Source organism: Haemaphysalis longicornis, unplaced genomic scaffold (genome assembly GCF_048455015.1).
Source record: "Haemaphysalis longicornis isolate Haplotype H1 unplaced genomic scaffold, Haemaphysalis longicornis Haplotype H1 scaffold_7, whole genome shotgun sequence".
Lineage (NCBI taxonomy): Eukaryota > Metazoa > Arthropoda > Arachnida > Ixodida > Ixodidae > Haemaphysalis > Haemaphysalis longicornis.
In genome coordinates, this window is record NW_027526422.1 from 97597048 (window position 1) to 97616952 (window position 19905).

A 19905-nucleotide genomic window follows, 5' to 3' on the forward strand; every position below is an offset into this window, starting at 1 on the left:
TGTGCATAGTATCTTAGAAATCGCATTTTCTCTTAACCAAATCACAACCAATCTAACGTCTGAATGCTGGACCCCTGTGTGTCACTGTACTGCCTATTTAATCGGAAGGAGAACAGAGGGAAAGACTGTGAGCTCTGTGTAGCACCCTTTTAAGGATAAGGCAAATGTAAGAGTTGGCTGGCTTACATTAGAACTATGTGAGTGCTTGTCTTGCTGAGCGGGTTCTAGGTCCAGGTGCATTAACACTTTCGTGACCGCAGAAAAATCGGTTGTTTTTGTGTAGCCCGAGAAATATTTTTTTCCTGCAACAGAAGATGACTGATGCTAAAGTGTAACGTATGAAGTGATAGAGGAAGGATAAAGCTTTCCGACGGTATTAATTTCAAACAGCAGATTTATTGCGAATATTATCAAAAAATTATCAAGACAGTAAAGTAACAAAAAGAGGAAAAAATGATTAAAAAATGAATGCCACTTTGCACACGGTAAACATTAAAAAAAAAAAAACTATAGTTCATATCACAAGCTAGCTGCAGCACTGTGGAGGCTACATTGTTGTCCCCTTCAGGGCGCCTAACTCACCGCGAAGGAAGCGACAAAAGGCGCCGGGGCCGTGCGGTGCCACTTGCCGAGAGGGGAGAAGGGAGTGTCCTTTTAGGACCCCCTTCACGGCGGAAATGTAGCCTCCACAGTGCTGCAGCTACCTTGTGATATGAACTACCGTATTTATTCGAATCTAGGCCGGCCCCGATTCTAAGCCGACCCCTGAAAGTCCGAAGCCAGGAAAAAAAAAAACTTACCTCGAATGTAGGCCGAACAAAAAGGCGAGGTCAGCGTTCACAAAAAGAAGAAACGTTTATTGAACACGAAGATGCGGTGCTGGAACTCAATCAGTTTCTCTTCAAAATCACCGGGCGGCAACTTCTGGGCGATTGACGTTCGACGACGGAGGCTAAAGCCGAAGCGCTTCATGAATTTCTGTAGCCAGCCCCGACTGGCTTTGAAGTGTGCCCGTAATAAGCCTCGTTCCCTTGAAAGCTCCCTTGCTTTTGCCTGGAGCACTTCCGTCGTTACTGGAAGGGCAGCTGCTTGCTGCGTCCGAACGAAGTCAGCCAGTGCCATCTCTATTTCGTGGTGACGGCCTTCTCGTGGTCCGGTGAGTGCCATCCTCGTTGCGGCGCACGCAAATATCCTCTCCCGTTGCGTCCTCCAACGACGGACATTTTTTTCATTCACGCCGAAGTCCCACCCAGCTTGAACGTTCCACGACAACTCCGCGGCTAAAACAACTTTTCTTTTAAAAGCGGCACTATAATGGCGCCGCTTGTTTGGTGCCATTGCGCTGTCAAAACCAAACGCCACACCGCACGCAGGCCACTATCCGCACAGTTCAAAATGGCGGCATCGCCCTCAGCATCACCTCCTGTATTTTTACAATACAGGAGGCGATGCCCCCAGCTATGGCCCCTTAAGTGGCTACTGGCTCGTCTAGTAATGGCTACAATACTTTTTCTGTGTGGCGCGCTAACTGCGTGCCACTTCCCTCAATTTCACTTGGAAATTGGCGTGTGTTTCAAAATCCTTGAATCCAAGCCGACGCTGGAGTTTGATATATCAGTATTTCAAAAAAACTATCGGCTTAGATTCGAATAAATACGGTATATATGCTTCAAATTCAAGGCCATTTTAGAATAATGCTGCAAATACGAGCTCTGTAAGTACAAAAGTTATTTACATGCACGAAATTATATGCACTAGTGCCTATCATGCCACCGTGCGAAGCACTTTCTCGACGCAGTGAAACAAAGGTTGGCTCCACTCTTCGTGCAGCCGACGAAAAGAATGAACGAAGTTGACTCCCTTCAGACAAGAGCTGTGACCTTTAGAACAGGCCAGATATGTTTACACCAATGCGTGGCAGCGATATAATGGCCGGAGGAGAAAGCGAAACTTCTTGGCGGATACCAGCTGATGTTCCAGGGAGATGTGACGACTTTCGTTGTCCGTGCTGAAGTCTGACGAATCGAAGTCGTCTGAAGTGTCTGTGCTGCTGCTATCATCCAGAGAGTACATCTCAGATTCATCGGAACCCATCAAAATTCGCTGTTCCCATAGAGCATCAGCCAGCGGCATCAATGGCGTAACTGAAACCACGTGCACCCGACTGCGAAGAAGCTTTAAAAATCCACCCCTTGGTGAAGAAAAGAAACTCGAAAGCGAAACTGACGGACGCAGTACTTCCTATTTTACCCTTCGGATGGCAATAGCTGTCCAGAAGCGCTCGGAGAGCGCCAAAATTTGAATTTGTATTCATCGATAACATACCGTATTTACTCGCATAATGATCGCACTCGCGTAATGATCGCACCCTTGAAGTTTGTCATCAAAATTAGATTTTTTAACTTCCCTCGCAATGAACGCACCCTGAACTTGCTGCAGCAGTATGTCGTACATGTGCCAAGTCTAGCTGATGATGATCGTGCTTACCTCTGTTTCCTTCCCTTTCAAAGCAGACATGGCTACGTTATTGCCGCAGACTTGCTGATATTAGCGATATCGGCAAGCATGCGTTCAATATTCATGAGGAAGAAACTCTCACTAAATGCACATAGTGTACTCACAAAACAAAGAAAAAATGCGCTCTGCTTGCTGCGTTGCGGCCCCCATGTCTGTTTTGATGTCCCGCAATGTGACAGCGGCAGTCACTTATTGGTTGCCTTGTTGTCACCTCGCAGCAAACTCGTTTCGGCGCATTGCGTAATTCACGAAAACACTGCATTTTGCGTCACTACGCAAAGAGGCTGGCGGCGGTGTGCGGAGTTTTTATTATGTTTTTATTATTTTTTTTTATGTTCGTGAGACCTATCGTGAAAATTCTGACCCGGAACTTGCTTGCGTTTTCTGTGCTCAAAAGGTTTTCGCGAAAAAGTTACCCCGCGTAATGAACGCACCCCTAAATTTGCATCAATTTTTCTGGAAAGAAAGTGCGATCATTACGCGAGTAAATACGGTACTATCGATGGGAATAGGTGCGGTTGCGAAAGTGGTAAGACCCAGTTTGTCTGCACTGCCCAGGCATCCCAGTGCTGCAGTGCCTACTTGCCAAACTGCAAGTGAGCCCCCTCTAGCTTTTGACACTGCTCCGCCATAAGCCTGTGCACGTCTCGTGCACTTCTGTGGACGACTGCCTGTCTGGTTATTAACCATAGACGCCAGCAGATTCGTGGTCTTGTGGGTCTGCTTCTGCAGTACGGCCAGATTAGTGATCCTCCTGGCTGCATGCTTCCTGACCAGCCAACTCTTGTGCAACAGGGCTTCCTGCCGTTTGCATGCAGGCAGCAAATTTGTGACTCATAACAGTTTACTGGCTGAACAAGCTAAGAGGTTTTTTTTTTTTTTTTTTTTTTTTTTTCTTACTGGCATAAAGCATCAAGTGTTGTGAGTAGGGAGAATCGGTCTTGCTGGTGTTGTTGGCGACCATAACGTTTCTCCCGCTAATGATGTGGAATGAGTTGTTGTGGATCAGTTTCCTGCGATCAGTTTGCAGCAGCGTGCTTAGTTAAGCCTCTTGTAGAAGCCTCTTCGGGGATTTGGTGGTCGCATTGAAAACAAAGAGACCGTGCATGTTGGTGGGTGGGGTGGGTGCACAGGCGGTGTGCAAGCAGCGCCAGGCGGAAGAGGCCCTGTCGGCGTGCCGTTCGGAGTGCGCCCAGCACCAGACGACCGTGTGTGGGCTGGAGAAGGAGGTGGCCTTTCTGCGAGGGCAAGTGTCTGCCTCCATGGACAGGGCAGCCCCAGGGCGGGAGCAACCTGCAGTGGTGACCGCCAACGGCACGGCTGCTGCCAGCAGTGCCACCTGCCAGCAGTGCGCTGTCTCCATGGCCGAGCTCAAGCGCGCTGCCGAGGAGAAGGCAAAGCTCCACCGAGAGGTGGCTGAGCTCAAGGTGAGCCGTGGGTACGAGCTGGGCACTTTGAAAAAGGAATGGTGGAATGAAATTTAAGGTTTGACAAAACCTCATGTGGCCAGGTATGACATTCACATTAAATAAGGTGGGATTGCCAACTAAAGGCTTGTTAAAAGAGAGATGTTGTCGGTTTCTAAATGGAAGCCAGAGGGGACGAGGCTTCCCTATGGAACCTGAAATGTCTCTTTCTAATAAACTTTTGCTGGGTGATTTCTCCGTTTATAAACTAAATATAGTGGAATAAAATGGTGCAGCACAAGGGTTTCACACTTACCCAAGACTTGTGAAGTCCTGGAAGTGAGGGTGGGATTGCGGGATAGTCCTCGTCTCATCTGAGATGGAGGGGTATGTGCTGTGGAAGTCCTTCTAGTTAGAAATGTTATAGCAAACTCCAACGAGAAGTAGAACAAAAAAACAACCCAATGTTTGGGAACCAACTTGGTTCCTTCCTCTTGCATGACTGGGGCCACGCTGCAGCAGTGTCTTATCCTCTTTTTCTTCCCTTAGTATACTGTTGCCTGAAACTAGTCGGGGGATAAGGAGCGAGTGGCTTTCTCTCTCTATCTCCCTTTTATGTAGGTGTATTTTGGTGTGTAGTGATTATTCTCTTTACTGTAGCATTTCTAATTTACGGGCAATTATGTTTTCAATTCCCTGAGACTATGAATATTAACTCTTTCGCTACCGCCGGAAAATTGACTAATTTCAGCGGTCCAAGAAAACATTTTTTTCCTGCTGAAAAATTGGTTAGACACTAATTGCAGGAACACAAAATGCAGATTATTTAACTGCCTTTCCAATAACACCAGTTTTTCAAAGGTTTTTGTGTATCATGGTTGTAAAAAAAATATCAAAATCAAAATTTTTGTCAAGTTGTCGAAAAAAATGATAAAAAAGGAGTTGTGTTTATCAAACCACCGGTAGTAGAAAAAAATTAGAATATACATTTTGTAGGGAAACATTTCAAAAACACGCCCTAGAAAAAATGTCGACTTGCATGGAACAGTTTGTCAGATATAAAAAAAAATGTTAGCATGCACGGTGCTCGTGTCGTGCTGTGAAGCCCAACCTCCAATTCAAAATGTGCAATTTCGGGTGGTTTCCTGGAATAAACCTGGTGATTTTCATTATCAGAGGCACCAATTTGCCCCCACATAACGTAAAAACATCATGTCAATGGCTGACTTTTCATTTACAGCGAGCACAATATTTGGGACTAGCACGTGATGCGGAAAAAAACATGCATGAAGTTGAAAACTGAACGCCGTGGCTGGTGCTTGTTGTCGTTCACGGTCAGTTATCTCTCAAAACATAAAGCTGAGCTTTATTATCATCTTCTTACTCGCAATTGTAGCCTTGCTCGCAAAAATGAGGTACGATGAGCTAGAATCGTGCCCTGCGATCTTTGGCCGAGTAGCAGTTGCGCGATGAAAAAGATCAGCACAACGAGCCTCCTCTATTGCAGCGCCACCTAACATTTTTCAAATGAAACAGTACAAAAACTTCTCTGAGACTCCGTCCGAATAGACAGTTCAACTAAGCAGCAACATTAGACACCCGGATATACCCTCGCATGGAAACGAAACTGAAAGTCGTACAGCTGGCAGTGTAAGGCCGGTTTGAAGCGCTGTCCTCGGCAGAACAGATATCTGGCGACTGGGTGTGATCTTTTGACTTGCATCTGAAGTTCTTATCGCAGAAATCGGGTTAGGGTGGGGGAAATCGGGAGCGCCGTGCTTTGTTCCGAGGATCAGTGGCGGACGCTCCAGGCGCCTTGGCAGGTAGCCTTGAAGTTGGGTAACTGTGTAGTAGCGCTAAATATGAATTTCGTGATGCAGAAACGAAGCCGAAACTGTTGTAAACTGTTTGCGAATGGTCCTGGGGTAAGTAGAACTACCACAGTACTTAGAACAATGTGCGCAAAGGCAATAAAACTGTCTAAAATCATAAAGTAGCTTTGCAACCAGGCACTGCTTGACATTTTCAGACGACTTCTGGGATTATTACTGTCAGAGCGCGAACCGGACGATTGAAAATCGTTTGCTAGTTCCCCATTCATGCCCTGAAAGCAAAAAACAAGCGCTGGTGCAGAGTAATTACGAGTTGCACGCATTCTTCGTTGGTAGCAGTGACGCGTGATGACCACGCCCCTTTTCCACACCCAGGTGATTCAAAAGCGTGTCAAAAATCCCGTTTCTGTAGAAAAAATGAAAACAACTGATTTTGAAAGGCCATTTTCTGATCTAACTCCGAACAGCTTTACTGGTTTGAGAAACGCGTGGAACGCTATGAAAAGGCGCCCCCAAAAGTATTGATCAAATTGATCAATTTTGATAGGCGCGGTAGCGAAAGAGTTAATGGGCATTTATTATTTGGAGAAAAAGGGGCAGATCCCTTTTTGGGTCGGATCAAGCTTTTACTGCTTGCTTGAGGGCGGTGCACCGAGAAAGTGTGTCAGGTATACTGTTGTAATTTCTTTTGTAGTTTTAAATTAACTTGCAGCTAGCTGTAGCCCACCCTGCCCTTTCAAAGGTGGGACTGGAAAACGAAACCCCCATCACTCTCCCTGGAATAAATGTCACCCACGAGAGTGTTGAGGACCACGTGGTTTCAAAGTTGCTGCACCTCTGCCAAGCAGCGCACAGCAGTGCTCGCTGGTTAATGCTCGCAGCAGAAGCCCGAGTGCATGCCCCGTTGTTTTCTCCTTTCTTCCCTTCTCCTGCCTCCTCTGTGGGTGGTCGCAGTCCCAGCACCAGCGGCTGGTGGAGACCTGGGAGGCGCAGCGCAGACGGGACAGCCTGCTGCAGCGGGAGGCCAACGGTCTCCACTCGGTGGTGGCCCGCCTCGAGGGTGTCGTCAGTACCGTGGAGGCCACCTGCGCCGACAGTGGCTCGCCACACCATCACCAGGTGCGTCTTCCGCTGCCTCTGCTGCCTCGGCTTTTCGAGCCTCTGCTACTTCCCTGTCCTTATTGTTACGTTTTTCTTCTTCTATTTATAGTCCTGAAAGCAGCCTAGGGAACTGCCACAGAATACAGAGCAAGCACTCTCGCTCATGTTGGCCTCGTTAATGAAGCTTTTGTTTGGGTCGCATTTTTTCTTGCAGTCAGGCAGGCCTTGTCGAGTTTTATTTGTTTGGGTGCCGTTTCAAAAGTTGGGGGTACCATAAAAGCTAGAAAAGCAGAATTTTTTTTGTTTGGATTATTCTGCCTTCCCAAAGCGCTGTCCATATTGTGTGCAGACTGGATTGATTTTGATGCCTCACTAAATGTAAATGTGGCTTTATGTGCTACTCTGGCGCAGTACATGCTTGTGCAAGTCTGATGTTTAGATTTTTTTTTTCTCCCCTTACAACTTTTGGCTTTTAGACAGTTTTGCATTGCACACTGGTCTTCACCGTGGTTGTTTTCAGGTGCGTCTGTTAGTACAGTACAGCTTAGTGTGGGCTTTGTAGGGCATTTTGTCAAATTTAGGCCCAGATGCGTACCATATTTTCGTACGTATAACCCGCACCAAAAGTGCGAAAATTTCAGGGGTAAAGCAGAGCTGCAGATTAGGTATATGTGAGGCTTTAATCTTCGGTGCAGCTTCATGGCAATGCGCGTTGGGCTGTGACGCCCCTAAAGCAGCAGTAGCGACTAAGCAACTCTTATCCCACTGATAATGCTCATTTTTACACACAGCTTACAATATAACAACCTGTGGAAAAATATTGGGCAAGTCAGCTAGGCCCAAGCGATAGCTCTAGTGAGAGCAGTGACAATGAGTGATTGTGGCTTAGGCTGTGCAGAAAATGTATTCCATATGGAATGTATAGGTAAGTTTTGTTGCATCAACAAATGTGCCATGTTGCTTCAGTAGCTTTGGTCCAGCCTTTCTTGTATAGAATGTGCAGGCAATACGCGGGGATATTTATTTTTATTCACGGACTGAAAGGGGCGGGTTATACGTGTGAGAATGCGATATCTTAACGGGGCCGCGTCAACTCGCCAGTGTTACTGCCCCCTGCACTTGCTGTCGCAGCCCCCACCCGAGCAAGTGCAAGAGCTGGAGAGCCTCCGCCAGAGGACCTCTGCCTTGGAACAAGCCAATGCACGCTACCTTGAGAACATTGAGAAGCTGAACTTGGTGAGTTGCCAACTTCTGATCTCGTGCTAGCCATCTTTTCCTTTTTTTTTTTTTTTTTTTGTATCTGCCATGTGGCAGAGCAACTTGGTTTGGAGATGTTGCTTCCCTGATGTTTGTGCTCGAGATTGCGGCACCCATTAAAGATCCCCAGGTGGTTAAAATTAACCCGGAGCCCTCCACTACGGTGCGGTGCGCCTCATCGCCTCAGTGTCGTTGGCGCGTCAAACCCCACAATCAATCAATTCCCTGACGTTTTAGGTGTTTCATGCTGCAAGCAAAAGGAACAACACTCTCACTAAGCACGAAACTTCCTCGCTCAAGTAATCAGGGCTGCTGGGATATAAACAGCCAATGTGTGGCTGTTTTTCATTGATATAGAGGAAATCAGCATGCTAGAAACAAAACTTTTTCGCATGGCAGAGAAACTTTGAAACCTTTCCTTGGGCTTGCAAGAACAGATATAATCTAATTCTATGCTCCAACCTTATTAAGTTCCCTGAAAGTTTATTTTTAAAGTTTTTCAGTTTTTCACATTGCTAAGAGAAGCGTTAATTGTAAATTCATTTTTTATGACACACTGTCACTATTTCCTTTCACAGGAGCTCCAAGAACTTTCCAAGAAGACCAGCGTCCCAACTCCAGCCTGCGCTGAGGGTGATGGCGCCAAGTCACCGGCGTGAGTGACCTTGCAGTGTTTGTGCTACCGTCTTGAATGGGTGAACTTGTGCCTTGAGGTAGACAGAGGCTGTGTCTGGTTTCACAGGGTTAGTGGATGCTTGTGTAGGTTAGATGCGTCACTAGACCCTGCCCGATGAAGAATTGCAGTCCCTGCTGTGTTGCCACATTGTAGAAAAAGACTGTGGCATTTTTGTTAGCATTGACTTATCCTGCAGGATTCAGGTTTGTGACAGCATTGTTCTAGAAGTTAACTGCAAAAAGGAGTGCAGGTTACGACTTATCGTTCCTACACGTGTTATATAAAAAATAAATAAAACAAATTAATGTACGGGCAGTCTACAAGTTTGATTGCGGGTGCAGCTTGAGTGATGGTCCTTGAATACAGCTTCATCAGAGTGGCTTCTCTGGACCGGAATGGTAGAAAAAAAAAAACATTCAAAAGTCACTGCGAGTATCTGTGGCATCAGTGACAGCAAGCTGGCTACTTGCTGATCCAGAATCTGGCGGCTTGGGTTGCTCAGCTTTGCCACGGCTGCAATGAGCCAGTCTCCACAAAGTTTGTGCTGCTGTGACTCAGGAGGCATTGCAAGTATGTCGGGAAAAGTAACTGGAGGGCCGGGCCTGTGGTAACACAAATCTCCAGCCCTGTGGGCCTCACAGTGTCCAGGGATGTATTTCACACTGTCGCAGAGACAATAGCAGGGAGGTTCTGTGTGTCCTGTTACTCAAGTGAGACGAACGTTAGCCCACCATCCCTTTCGTGTCTTCCTTCTACTCAATGCTCATTTACAGGTTCCTCTTTCCAAGCTGCTTGCGTTGAATGTTGTTTTGATAGGCCTTAGTCAGCCTGCCCTGTCTAGATTACCTCGTCACCTTGGGTTCGTACCCTCTGTACACAATCGCTGTCTCGTTTGCACACAACTGTGCCGGTACCCTGAGGCCTCATGTGGGCGCTTGCTTTGCTGGTGAGCGGTGCCACAGAGGTGGTGTGCCGGGGCTCCTCTCTCCCACCAGCAGGTCGGGGGCCTCGTCGTCGCTGGAGGCCGAGCACAAGGCCCTGCTGGAGTCAAGCAGTGCCCTGGAGGCCCAGCTGGCCAGGACCCGTGATTTCCTCAGCACCAGCCGCACACGCTGTGGGGAGCTGCAGGCACTGCTGCGCAAGGTACCTCGTGGCACTGCGGTGCATCATTGCACGCACGGTCCCGTCAACGCTGATGGGGGTGGCTAGTTGGGGCCTTACTGTGCCCAGGGGTGTGTCCACTGATCTAATCCCTGTTGCCTTGGTGCTTGTCCGGAAGACCAAGTGCAAGCTGTCACTTGTTCTTCAAGCATGTCTGACTCTTCTGCATTCTGCAGCCCAGAGCTGTGCAGAGTGTCTTTTAGCAGGAGCAGGTGGCAGGCTTTCATATGCACCGCCCATTCAAAGCCTTTGGGGACCTAAAAAAATGAATAAAATCATTTGAGTTAGGTGTAGCCATTTCCTTTACTGACAGCTGTTGCGTATACTAGTGACAGTTTTTGTTTTGTTTTGCTGGGTGTCTTTACGGTAACACTCTTTCAATTGGGTACCACAACTGGTCCAGGACATGTCACTTGTTGTGAAGCGACACATTTTGAGAATGTCTGCGAGTTGTGGGCAACAAAAAACTGTGCAAAAATTTGCGTGAGGCATGTCTATTTTGTAGGTTGTTTCGTCGTTGGTTTCCAGTCATGCACACAGATTTTATCTGGTCTGAGAGTGAAGCATTCATTCATCATGCCACATTGAGTTGGCCACGTTCTGGGTAATTCTGGTTTCTCCAGTGATGTTACCAACCCTGCGCACAGTCTTGGAGTCAAATGAATTCGACCTAGATGCCAACCGACCAAATGCTGCGCCATTTGATTTATCAACTGTCAACTTTTCACACGTAAACTATGTTTCACTGCTTTCTTCCTCCTCTGCGGCTCCGAGTGAACCTCTGTGCCCGTGTGGCGTGCAGAAGGAGGAGGAGCTGGGCTCGTGCCAGCTGGAGGGCCGGATGGCCCAGCGGGAAGTCAAGCGGCTGGAGGAGAGCGAGCGGCTGGCCCGGGAGCAGCGGGACCGGCTGCAGGAAGAGATGGCCAAGCTGCAGGCGCAGGCCGAGGAGCTGCGGGCACAGGTGCAGCAGCTCGAGGCCTCCCTGGCCCTCGCCCAGAAGGAGGCCACCACGGCCAAGATCACCTTCGAGGTCAGCACGCACGGGGGTGTGGAGGGGATGCCCAGGCAGTTTTCCTTGTAGACAGTGCGCTGATTTGTAGAACAAATGATTCTTCTGCCTTTCCAGACCGGTTTTTCGCTGGGTGCATTCTACTAGCGCTGAGGACAGAGCACAGAAGAAAAACACAGGACAAACCCTAGCATTCATCCTGTGCAGTCACCCTGTGTTTTTTTCCCTTCTGTGTTCCATCCTTAGCGCTAGTACAATGTACCAGGTATCCGTAAACCTACTAACCCAACTTTCTATCCTTAAAGGTTTTTTTTGCTAAAGTAAAACACATTGTTGAGCAAGTTGGTGCACACGTTCTAAAAATTGGAGCGTGATAAAAATTGGAGTGCTTGTCCCGTCCTGCTTCTTTCGTGTTGTGTTTATTGTGCTGTATGTTTTATAACAAGCTCTTTGCTACGTTGGTAGTATAGTACCCCAATTATACGACTTTGTCCGGACCGTGAAAAACCGTCGTATAATGCAGGCGTCGTAAAATCCAAACAACAATAATCACGCCTATATAGGTTTGTCCGGCAGGCTTAAGAGAAACTTCAATCTAAACTACAAACTACTGCTCTGCAGGGATCAGAAACCAAAATCACTACAAAAAGTAAATGCGAAAAAAATAATGCAGTGCAAGTTCCCATCGTGCTGTATACAAACCTTGTACCACAGTCCACTGACACGATTCCTGCCATTCAGTTCGAACCATGGCACACATGATCATAACACGCATGTGGAAGCCTAAGCCTATCAGCGTAATCTCGTTGGTAATTCGCTGTTGAGTGGAAGAAATAAACTCCTGCACACTGCCCTTCTCGACTGCTGCTCAAGACGAGGAGGCTCCTTGTTATATCGTTCTTCATGTGGATGCAATTTAATGGGCAGAAATATTATGCAAGGTTACGTGGAAGCGGGTTGAGCAGCATTAGGCCTAGGCCGTATAGCAGCCGGCGTGGTCACGGGCATTCCCACATAGTGCGCCAGCATAGTGTGCACGACCACGCGTACTTGTACGCACGCCTACGTGTCTCGTGAGTACATCGGTAATTACGGGACCATGTATCTGGGCCTTTGTAAGGATGCATGGCACGCATATAATTCGTGACTGACTTGTGCTAATATTAGCCACTTTTCCAGAATATTCAGTCATTGCAGAATATTCAGGAATTTTCGAATATGGATTTCTTGAATCAAGTACACTTCGAATAAGAAGGATATTCGATTCATATGCGAAATTCTGAATGTTTGCGTACCGCCGCTACCAGTTGCTGTACTACCCAACTCTCAACGTAGTCGACGTAGACAGGGCGATTATTTCCAATACAAATAACTCTAGTGTGTTCCTGACAAACTTTTTGCCGTGTTACTTGTACATAAATGCACACTTGGGATGTCTCTATTACTATGCACCAAGCTTTAGTTGAGGAAAATGAACTACTGAGGGGTTAGGAACAAAATTAGCAGCACTTTGTTACAGGCCGTGTTTCAAAAGTTTCTTACTCTATGCCTAGAGCCCCTTACTTTTTGCGGTGGAACATTTCAAATTCTGTGATTCTAGATAGGGGAATCTGCAAAATTCCGCGACAACATTGAAACAGCATAAGGTATATGTAACAGTTCATTTATTAGACACTTCAGACTCCTACCGTGCTAGATTTTATTTACAACTGAAGGAAGCTGTTGTGGCTGAGCATCTGGTGATGCTTTGTGCTTTCTTCACCAAGACAATGGCGCTTGTGAGGCACAATGTCACCATAGCGACTGAATGACCGACAGGTATTTAAGGGCAATGGAACAAAGTGTTGGAGTCAGGTGTTCCATCTCAGCCCAGAAAGCCAGGACATCAAAATCTTCACCTGGCTTTTCTTGTTTAGAAAGAAATTGTGCCAAATCCCTGTCACTAGACTTGAGGTCTTGGACAGACTTCAGGTACACTTGCCATTCAGCAGCTAAGGCTATAAATCCAGGAACGGCCCCAAACTCTGATCTCTTCTCTGAGAGACACCCAACTTGCTGGGGATCCAAGCACCTCACACTCTTGAAGAACTTCCAAGTGTCAGAGTTCTCCAAGTATACTAGCGCCTTGCTAGCCACTTTTCTCATTGCACCCTTCATTTGTTTGCAATCTGACCGGCCTTGTCGTGTGCAATGTTCTCTTTCTGTGGCTATGGCTAAGCCCCTTGATTCAGGTGGAGGCTGCGCCACCTAGCCACTTTTATTATTTGATAAGGTAGGAATACGCAGATGCAAATTTAAATTTTCAACAGTAAAAATATTGCAGACAATAGAAACCATTTTGCTATTACTTTTCCGCCATATTTCACCGAATATATCGTTTTGGGGACGTAGCGCCACACTTTTAACGGTTGTTTTGGAATTCCGCGAAAACACTTTAATTCCGCGATTTTTCGCGGAATTGCGGAATTGCGGAATTGCGGAAAGCTAGGGGCTCTATCTATGCCTAATCAATTTTTTACTCTAGGCCTAACAAGGTATTGATTTAAATCGAAGTACTAAATCTATTACAAGAGTGCGCAGTAGTTGTGTGGCCACATTCACAGCTTTGAGGATACCCGTTCTACTGAAATGTGGGTCAGCTTCCACTGTATCAAGATTCTGCCATACTTGCTGCCACCACTGGTACAGATGAGCATTTCGAGTTGATTGTTATAAGCACTGCTGAATTATGTGGCTCACTAATGCATGCCTTCTCTGGTGTCCTCGGATTTACGTTTTCTTGGTTCTGCTTCCTTCTTCGGTTTTCTTTGTGTGTGTGTGTGTGTGTTTGTATGTGAAGCTTTGTTTCTATAGGTTATTTTTTCTCAGGTCATTTCTTACTAACTGGAAGTTAACTTTATGGATGCTGCATTGCCTGTGCTTGTTTTAGGGGTTTGGATTCGGAAAATTAGCTCATCTTGTCGGCGCCTTCACAACACAATGGAAGGCAGAACACGGGGACAAAGTGACGCTTTTTTGTGCCTCTGCGGTTTATCTTCCTTGCATCATGAATAAAATGAGCCTGTATCGGCATGCCAAGCTTTCTGTTCAGTTTACGATGCAGAGATTTCCTAGTGCCCATTCTTTTTTTTTTTTTTTTTTTTAATGCATTGGGCATGCATGGTATTTCAAGTTAGTGCTCTGTGTAAAAAATGACACACCTCCATGTCCTCAGAAAAGCTAGAATTAGTGTACTTATACTTGCGGCATGTGTTCTTTTGTTTCTGAACTACAGTGTTTGTTGTGGTTGTTGTTGTTTTGAGCATGACGGGACGTTTTTGTTTCACCCTTTTTTTTTTTTTGTTTTTCCGTCCCTGCCTGTGTGTGGCCCCTGCAGACTGAGAAGGCCAAGCTGGAAGAGCGAGTTCAGATGCTGAGGGACAGTTGCGTCGTAGGTGTCCCTTTTCTTTTTGCCAGCATGGTTGCCGGTTCGCCAGTTGCAGTTTTCTCGGTTTGCGCTTGAGCGACTGTGAGCTGCCCTTTGCGTTCAAAACCTTCTCATCCACTCTGCTCTGCTGGAATCAAGCCGGGCTTGTTGCAAACCAGTTATTGTAAGGCATGTCTGGGCTGAGCGAAGTACTAAAAGGTTCTGTGATTTTTACGAGAGGAGCAAGGGAATGGGCAGATTTCATTGACTGAGGAAGCAAAGGAAGTACTAGTTTACGAGGATGATATCGTGAGATTGTGCCGACCTGGTCGGGCGAGGACTTGAAATAGGACCAGGTAGGGGCACTGAAGCAGCAGATTTAAAAATTGCGATTTTGAAGTTCAGAATCATTATGTGAAGAAAAATACTTGAATTGTAGTTGTGGCCCTACAGAGGTTCAGAGCACCGTGTGTCCTCCTGAACAGCGTTCAGCACTGCACATTCTGTAGTGAGCACAGCATAGCACATGCAGTGTCACACATTTTTTTTTTTAACTTTCACTAGCCACAGTGGCTTGCTGTGTGGCAGAGGTGCTGTGCTGCTTCTGTAGCAGTGGCTATATAACGGAAGTGACAAATGAAGACGTTTGCATGTCAGTTTCAGCTTACGATAAAGATTCCAAACTGTTGTAAATTAACCTGTATTCCCCCTCAACTGCGTGCCTCATAGCACAGCTTCAGGCATCTTTTTTTTTTCTTCACTTCAAAGGTTCTGTGTAATGGTGTAATGACTGCCTGGTGTAGATTTCTCCTGACTCCGTTTCTCTATTTCTGCCTCGTTTTATTTATTTAAGTTGACAGTTTTCATATTTTGTCCGAGCAAGTTGCAGAAATGTACTTTTCGTGGTTCCTTGAAAGATCTGCGCTAATTGGGGAAAGTTGTACAAAGACCAAATGTTTGCAGGAGTTGTTCGATAACTATGCTGTTGTCTAGAGCTGCAAAGTGGGACATGCGAGAAAGGCAGTAGTGTATGGCTTTTTATGTTAATTGACTGCTGTTTTTTGCAATACAAACTTGTACTTGAAGGTGCGTATACTACATACCCGTTGCGAAAAAAGCATTGGTGTTGTGTACCCAAGGCTGAGTAACTACATTGTATGCCTGCGGGAATATTCCCCCAAGAATATTGAATTTTACTGCACCATGTAATGAGAAAAATGCTTATAAAAAAATATATATATATTTGCATTCCATTTGAGCCTTGAAATTGTGCTTCCGCTTTGCACTTCTAACCTGTATGCATGTTGCTGGTCTCTCTTTCAACCTTTCCTCGTTTCTCAACTGCCCTTTCTTTGCCTAATTGTGCATGAAGGACCGCTTACGCTGCACTTGTTCTGTTTGAACGCATGGGTCGTACCTCATGCATCTCATTTTCTCCTCCCTCCTGACAGTCGACAAAAGACCTGGAGGCCAAGTGTGTGTCCAAGGCCGACGAGTGTCGCGAGCTCACCGTCAAATGCAAGGTATGCTCTAGGGCACTTTTTCGCTCCCCCCACGGGCAAGCTTAGCTGTCCAGAGCTGCACCACTTGAGAAAAGTTGCTGACCACATGGTTAAACTTTCATTGCAACCTGTTCTAATTTCCCTCATATCCCTTACCAAGCTTAGGTTTGCATGTTGCTGATGTTGTTTAGTGCAGAGCATTTTAGGGGCTCGTCTTGTCGTCGTAGCTCACTCGCTGGACCCAAGTAGAGCCACATGGCGTTCCGTCGTAGCGGCTGTCGTTGCGGCCTAACCCATAGGCTTCGAAAGCCAAGCGGTTTATATAGTCATAAGCGTTTGAAACTCGTCAACCCCTGGCGCTTGTCACACATCTCCCCGTTGTTTAGCGCAAAAAAAAAAACTCTGCAGGTACATTTGAGGCAAAAAATATGTAACTAACCGGCAGTGCCCGTCTTCATTTTGTTAGGAACGCTCGTTGGGTTGGTTTTTACGATAGTAAGCGAAAAAAAGTGGCAGTGCAACGCCGGCACGTGCGGGAGGAAAAGCAAGCACAAAAAGAACAGAACTCCCGTTGGCACAGTTTCAGGCAGGGGGCGCGCGAGCACTGCGAAGGCGGGAAGTTTGAATTGCATTGGGTGGTAGTAGTGAGAGGATAACGGCACCACAGCCCATTATGGCGAATCACTGCTCTGCACTTCCGACATTTTTCACATTGAGTGGAACGGCTTTAACTTTTCTTTTTTGTTGTTGTTGTTTTCACTGTAGGTGTTTGTAAGGCTTTCTATTAATTGGTGAAATGATAAAAATCCCACGAGTGTGTCACTGACAGTTTGGCAAATTCACTCTAGTGTTCCTTGTTGGTGACGAGTTTTTTGATTGACCCCTTCGGCTACCTTTTAACAAAATGGACGGAGGATATGGGGTCAGTACTTGGATGTCTGCTGACTTCTTGCTGTCTCGTTTCCTTTCCCCCTTGTGCGCCCTCTGAACAGCTGCTTTATGCCACAGCCTTGGTTCTGATGTTTTACTACTATATTTTCATCTAGTGGTGCTGCCTTTGTTTTTTTTATGTGCCGCTTGCTATAATTTCCGTCTTTTTTTTTTTCCTCCTTGCTTCCAAGGGAATTTTTATCCCAGTTCTGCGTCTATTCAAATTTTTAACTTGCCTGGCTGACTGTTGGCAGATATCATGTGTGCTAAAATTTTCAGCATATTAGGGGTAAATTTTTGCGAGAATGGGCATGTTAACTTTTCCTTGAAATTTTATACGTAGCTCAGTTTTCTGCTTTTGTCAGATGGCATGAGCTGTATCTGCATTTCTGCCATGATGTTTAGCATGAATTTTTTGCATTTGACGTGGCGGTATTTGCGTGAATTTTGCGTTCAAAAGTATTTGTGTGGAAAAGGTGAGCTGAGAATTTAATTGCTTCTAGATTTGCGGTTGAGTAGTGCTGGAAAACATGACAAATCAGTCTCGAAGTGCCAGCTTGGTCCCCGTGGCAGCAATATGCAAAGCCTCTATTTTTTAGACACTTCTTATACGTACGGTCGTAGTCGTTACTGAGGGTTTGAGCTCTTTTCAAAGCAAAGTACCGTTCAAAATTGAGATTGCAGCATTGTAGCAGGCCTTATTATAATATGCCGCAGTTGGCTCCCTATTTTTGTAGCCGTTTTGCAGTGCGCTAGGTGTGGTGTGCCTTCCCACTTTTGAAAGAAAAACAAAAAAAACATGCATGCTCTTTTTTACTCTTCCACGTGTGCACATCATGTGCCCAGTGAAGCACCCTTGCAGTACCTAGTATGTAGTAGTTTTTTACATATACAGCTGACCTCATTGAAAGTGGCACGACGTTACAATGTGCTACCTCGTCTGAGTGCAATGGTATTTATACCTACCTCTTATCTAGCTATATATTAATACTCATATATATATTTGTACTCGGATGTAACCAACGGTGCTCTCCCTTTTGCACTGGCCGACATTGCCACAGTGAACACCCTGCACCATGGTGTAAAAGTAGCAAAGAAGCCGGCAATATTTTGAGTGCCTGCTCTTCTGGGCGCGTGGTGCTTCTTTAGTTAGCTGTGTTTCAAGTTTCTATTTAGTTGTCTTTATTTTTTTGTAAGCAGAATTGTTCGACAGTTCTCCACGGCAATGCACATCGAATGAAGCTTGCAAGCTGAGCTTTTACCCCAATGCATGCTCCATTATTGTGTGCCGACTCTCGAAAACCTGAATGGGGTGATTTATGTTAGCTGCAGTGGCCTTCGCTCAGAGGATTGCATAAAAGTACGCCGCAGCAGACATAAGAAGTTTTCACTGAAATAAATGGCAGGTGTCGTGCCGTGGTCAAGAACTATTGCCTTAAATTAATTGAAATCATTATTTTTGAATCAAAAGTTGGCCCAGTTCTGTTTGGGAAAAACGGTGGCATAAAATTGGGAAGTACAGGAATGTGAAAAAAAGAAGGCACGTGTGTAGTTAAATTTTGCGATTTCCTTCCCTCTACCTGTCGTGCTACCCGTGTTTTCTCGATTATATTGGACCAACTGGTCAAGCACTCCGTCCTTTGGAATGCCCTTGGAACAGGCACAGTCCTCTCCCTTATCTTAAATTGCAAGCCAAGCGCCAGCAGTCAAGACTGCGCATGCCACTGCATTCAGGAAGCGAAATTTGCAAACTCACCGTCTGCAAGCCGAAACGTGAACCGGGCCAGCGGCACTTTTTAATTAAGCCAAGTGCTGGCCTATGTGAGCTTGAGAGCTTGTTTCATAGGTCAAGTTTGGTTATTTTACTTTCTGAAAATTGAGGCGGAATCTGGGTTTCTTGCATGGGGATGCGGTTGTTTGGTATTGCAGTGCCGCCTTTACAGTGGGCAATCACTCTAAAGAATTTGAAGGGGGAAGGGGGAAGGGGGGGGGGGGGGGGATACTTGCATTGAGTTTGTTGTAAGGACGAACTCGTGTAGGGCGTTCTGTCTATGCTTGAATGTGCATGTGTGTCTCTGTCATGTGTGTCTATGCGATACGTTCTAAGTTTTCCGCATGAGAGTTTTGTCGCAGTAAAGGCGGCTTGGTTGCATTGTCCTGCGGTCTTGCATGCTCCATTTGTGTGCTCCGTTCCCTCTCCCCCTTTTTGTGCTTGTTTATTTGCGCATGCTTTGTTTTTCTTTTCTTTTCCCCTGTTTTGTGTCCGTGTGGCTGCACTTGGGCGATGCCTAGGTGCTCCAGCTGGAGGCGCAGCGAGAGGCCGAGGTACGCTCCAAGGTGGTGAGCAGCTCCAAGGAGCTGGAAGAACTGCTGCGCCACGAGCGGGACAAGAATGCCAAGCTGCTCAAGGTGAATGTGGACTCGGGGCAGGGCACAGTCTCCTCTGGGTACCCCACCAAGTCCTCTGTGACCTTTCATTGGAAAATACAGAGGCCATGTTTGCTTGAAGATGTTGTTTTGTTACGCTGAGGTTCTGGTTGTGGGATTGTCTGAAGAATGAGTGCTGAGAATAATGCTGTAGCATTTCCAAGCTGTATCTTTTAAAGGGGGACGCTGGTCTTAAAACAACTTCTTCTAATTTTCAAGTAAACGTTGGGAAACTTGTCAGTCTTGCCGATTTTTTTTCCCACTGATTTCAAATATGCCATTATTTTTTCATTCAGTCAAATAGTCACCAAGATAATTAGAGATAACCATTTTTGGTCAAACAATTGACAATACGGTGTTGGTCATAGAACTGTAATCTCTATATTTTCCAATGCTATGAACCCTGGTGAATGCAGTAATCGAAGCGGGTTTTTGATGCATCGCTTGGAACTAGTTTTACAGCTCATTAACCTTCAGTGTTTGAAATGGGCACTCATAATGGGTCCTTGCTACTGCTACCATTAACTCTTTCGCTACCGCACCTATTCAGAATTGTTCAATTTGATCAATACTTTAGGAGCGCCTTTTCATAGCGTTCCAGACATTCAGAGATAGATCAGAAAATGGCCTTTCAAAATCAGTTTTTTCATTTTTGGAACGAAAACGTGATTTTTGACATGC

At 46.1% G+C, this 19905-nt stretch overlaps 1 protein-coding gene across 6 annotated transcripts in view; it reads left to right on the forward strand.

Moving 5' to 3' along the window:
- The window catches only part of LOC144146145 (citron Rho-interacting kinase-like), an 81632-nt gene that overhangs the window by 18526 nt on the left and 43201 nt on the right, over window positions 1-19905 (forward strand). For 4 of the 6 annotated variants that reach the window (XM_077678106.1, XM_077678103.1, XM_077678107.1 and 1 more), the window contains exons 13-21: window positions 3651-3944; window positions 6710-6874; window positions 7988-8092; window positions 8692-8768; window positions 9785-9932; window positions 10753-10980; window positions 14336-14389; window positions 15817-15888; window positions 19090-19206. In XM_077678106.1, the coding sequence (XP_077534232.1) occupies window positions 3651-3944; window positions 6710-6874; window positions 7988-8092; window positions 8692-8768; window positions 9785-9932; window positions 10753-10980; window positions 14336-14389; window positions 15817-15888; window positions 19090-19206 (1260 nt within the window). The remainder of the gene's footprint in view (window positions 1-3650; window positions 3945-6709; window positions 6875-7987; window positions 8093-8691; window positions 8769-9784; window positions 9933-10752; window positions 10981-14335; window positions 14390-15816; window positions 15889-19089; window positions 19207-19905) is intronic. The other 2 variants (XM_077678105.1, XM_077678108.1) reach the window with 2 other exon arrangements.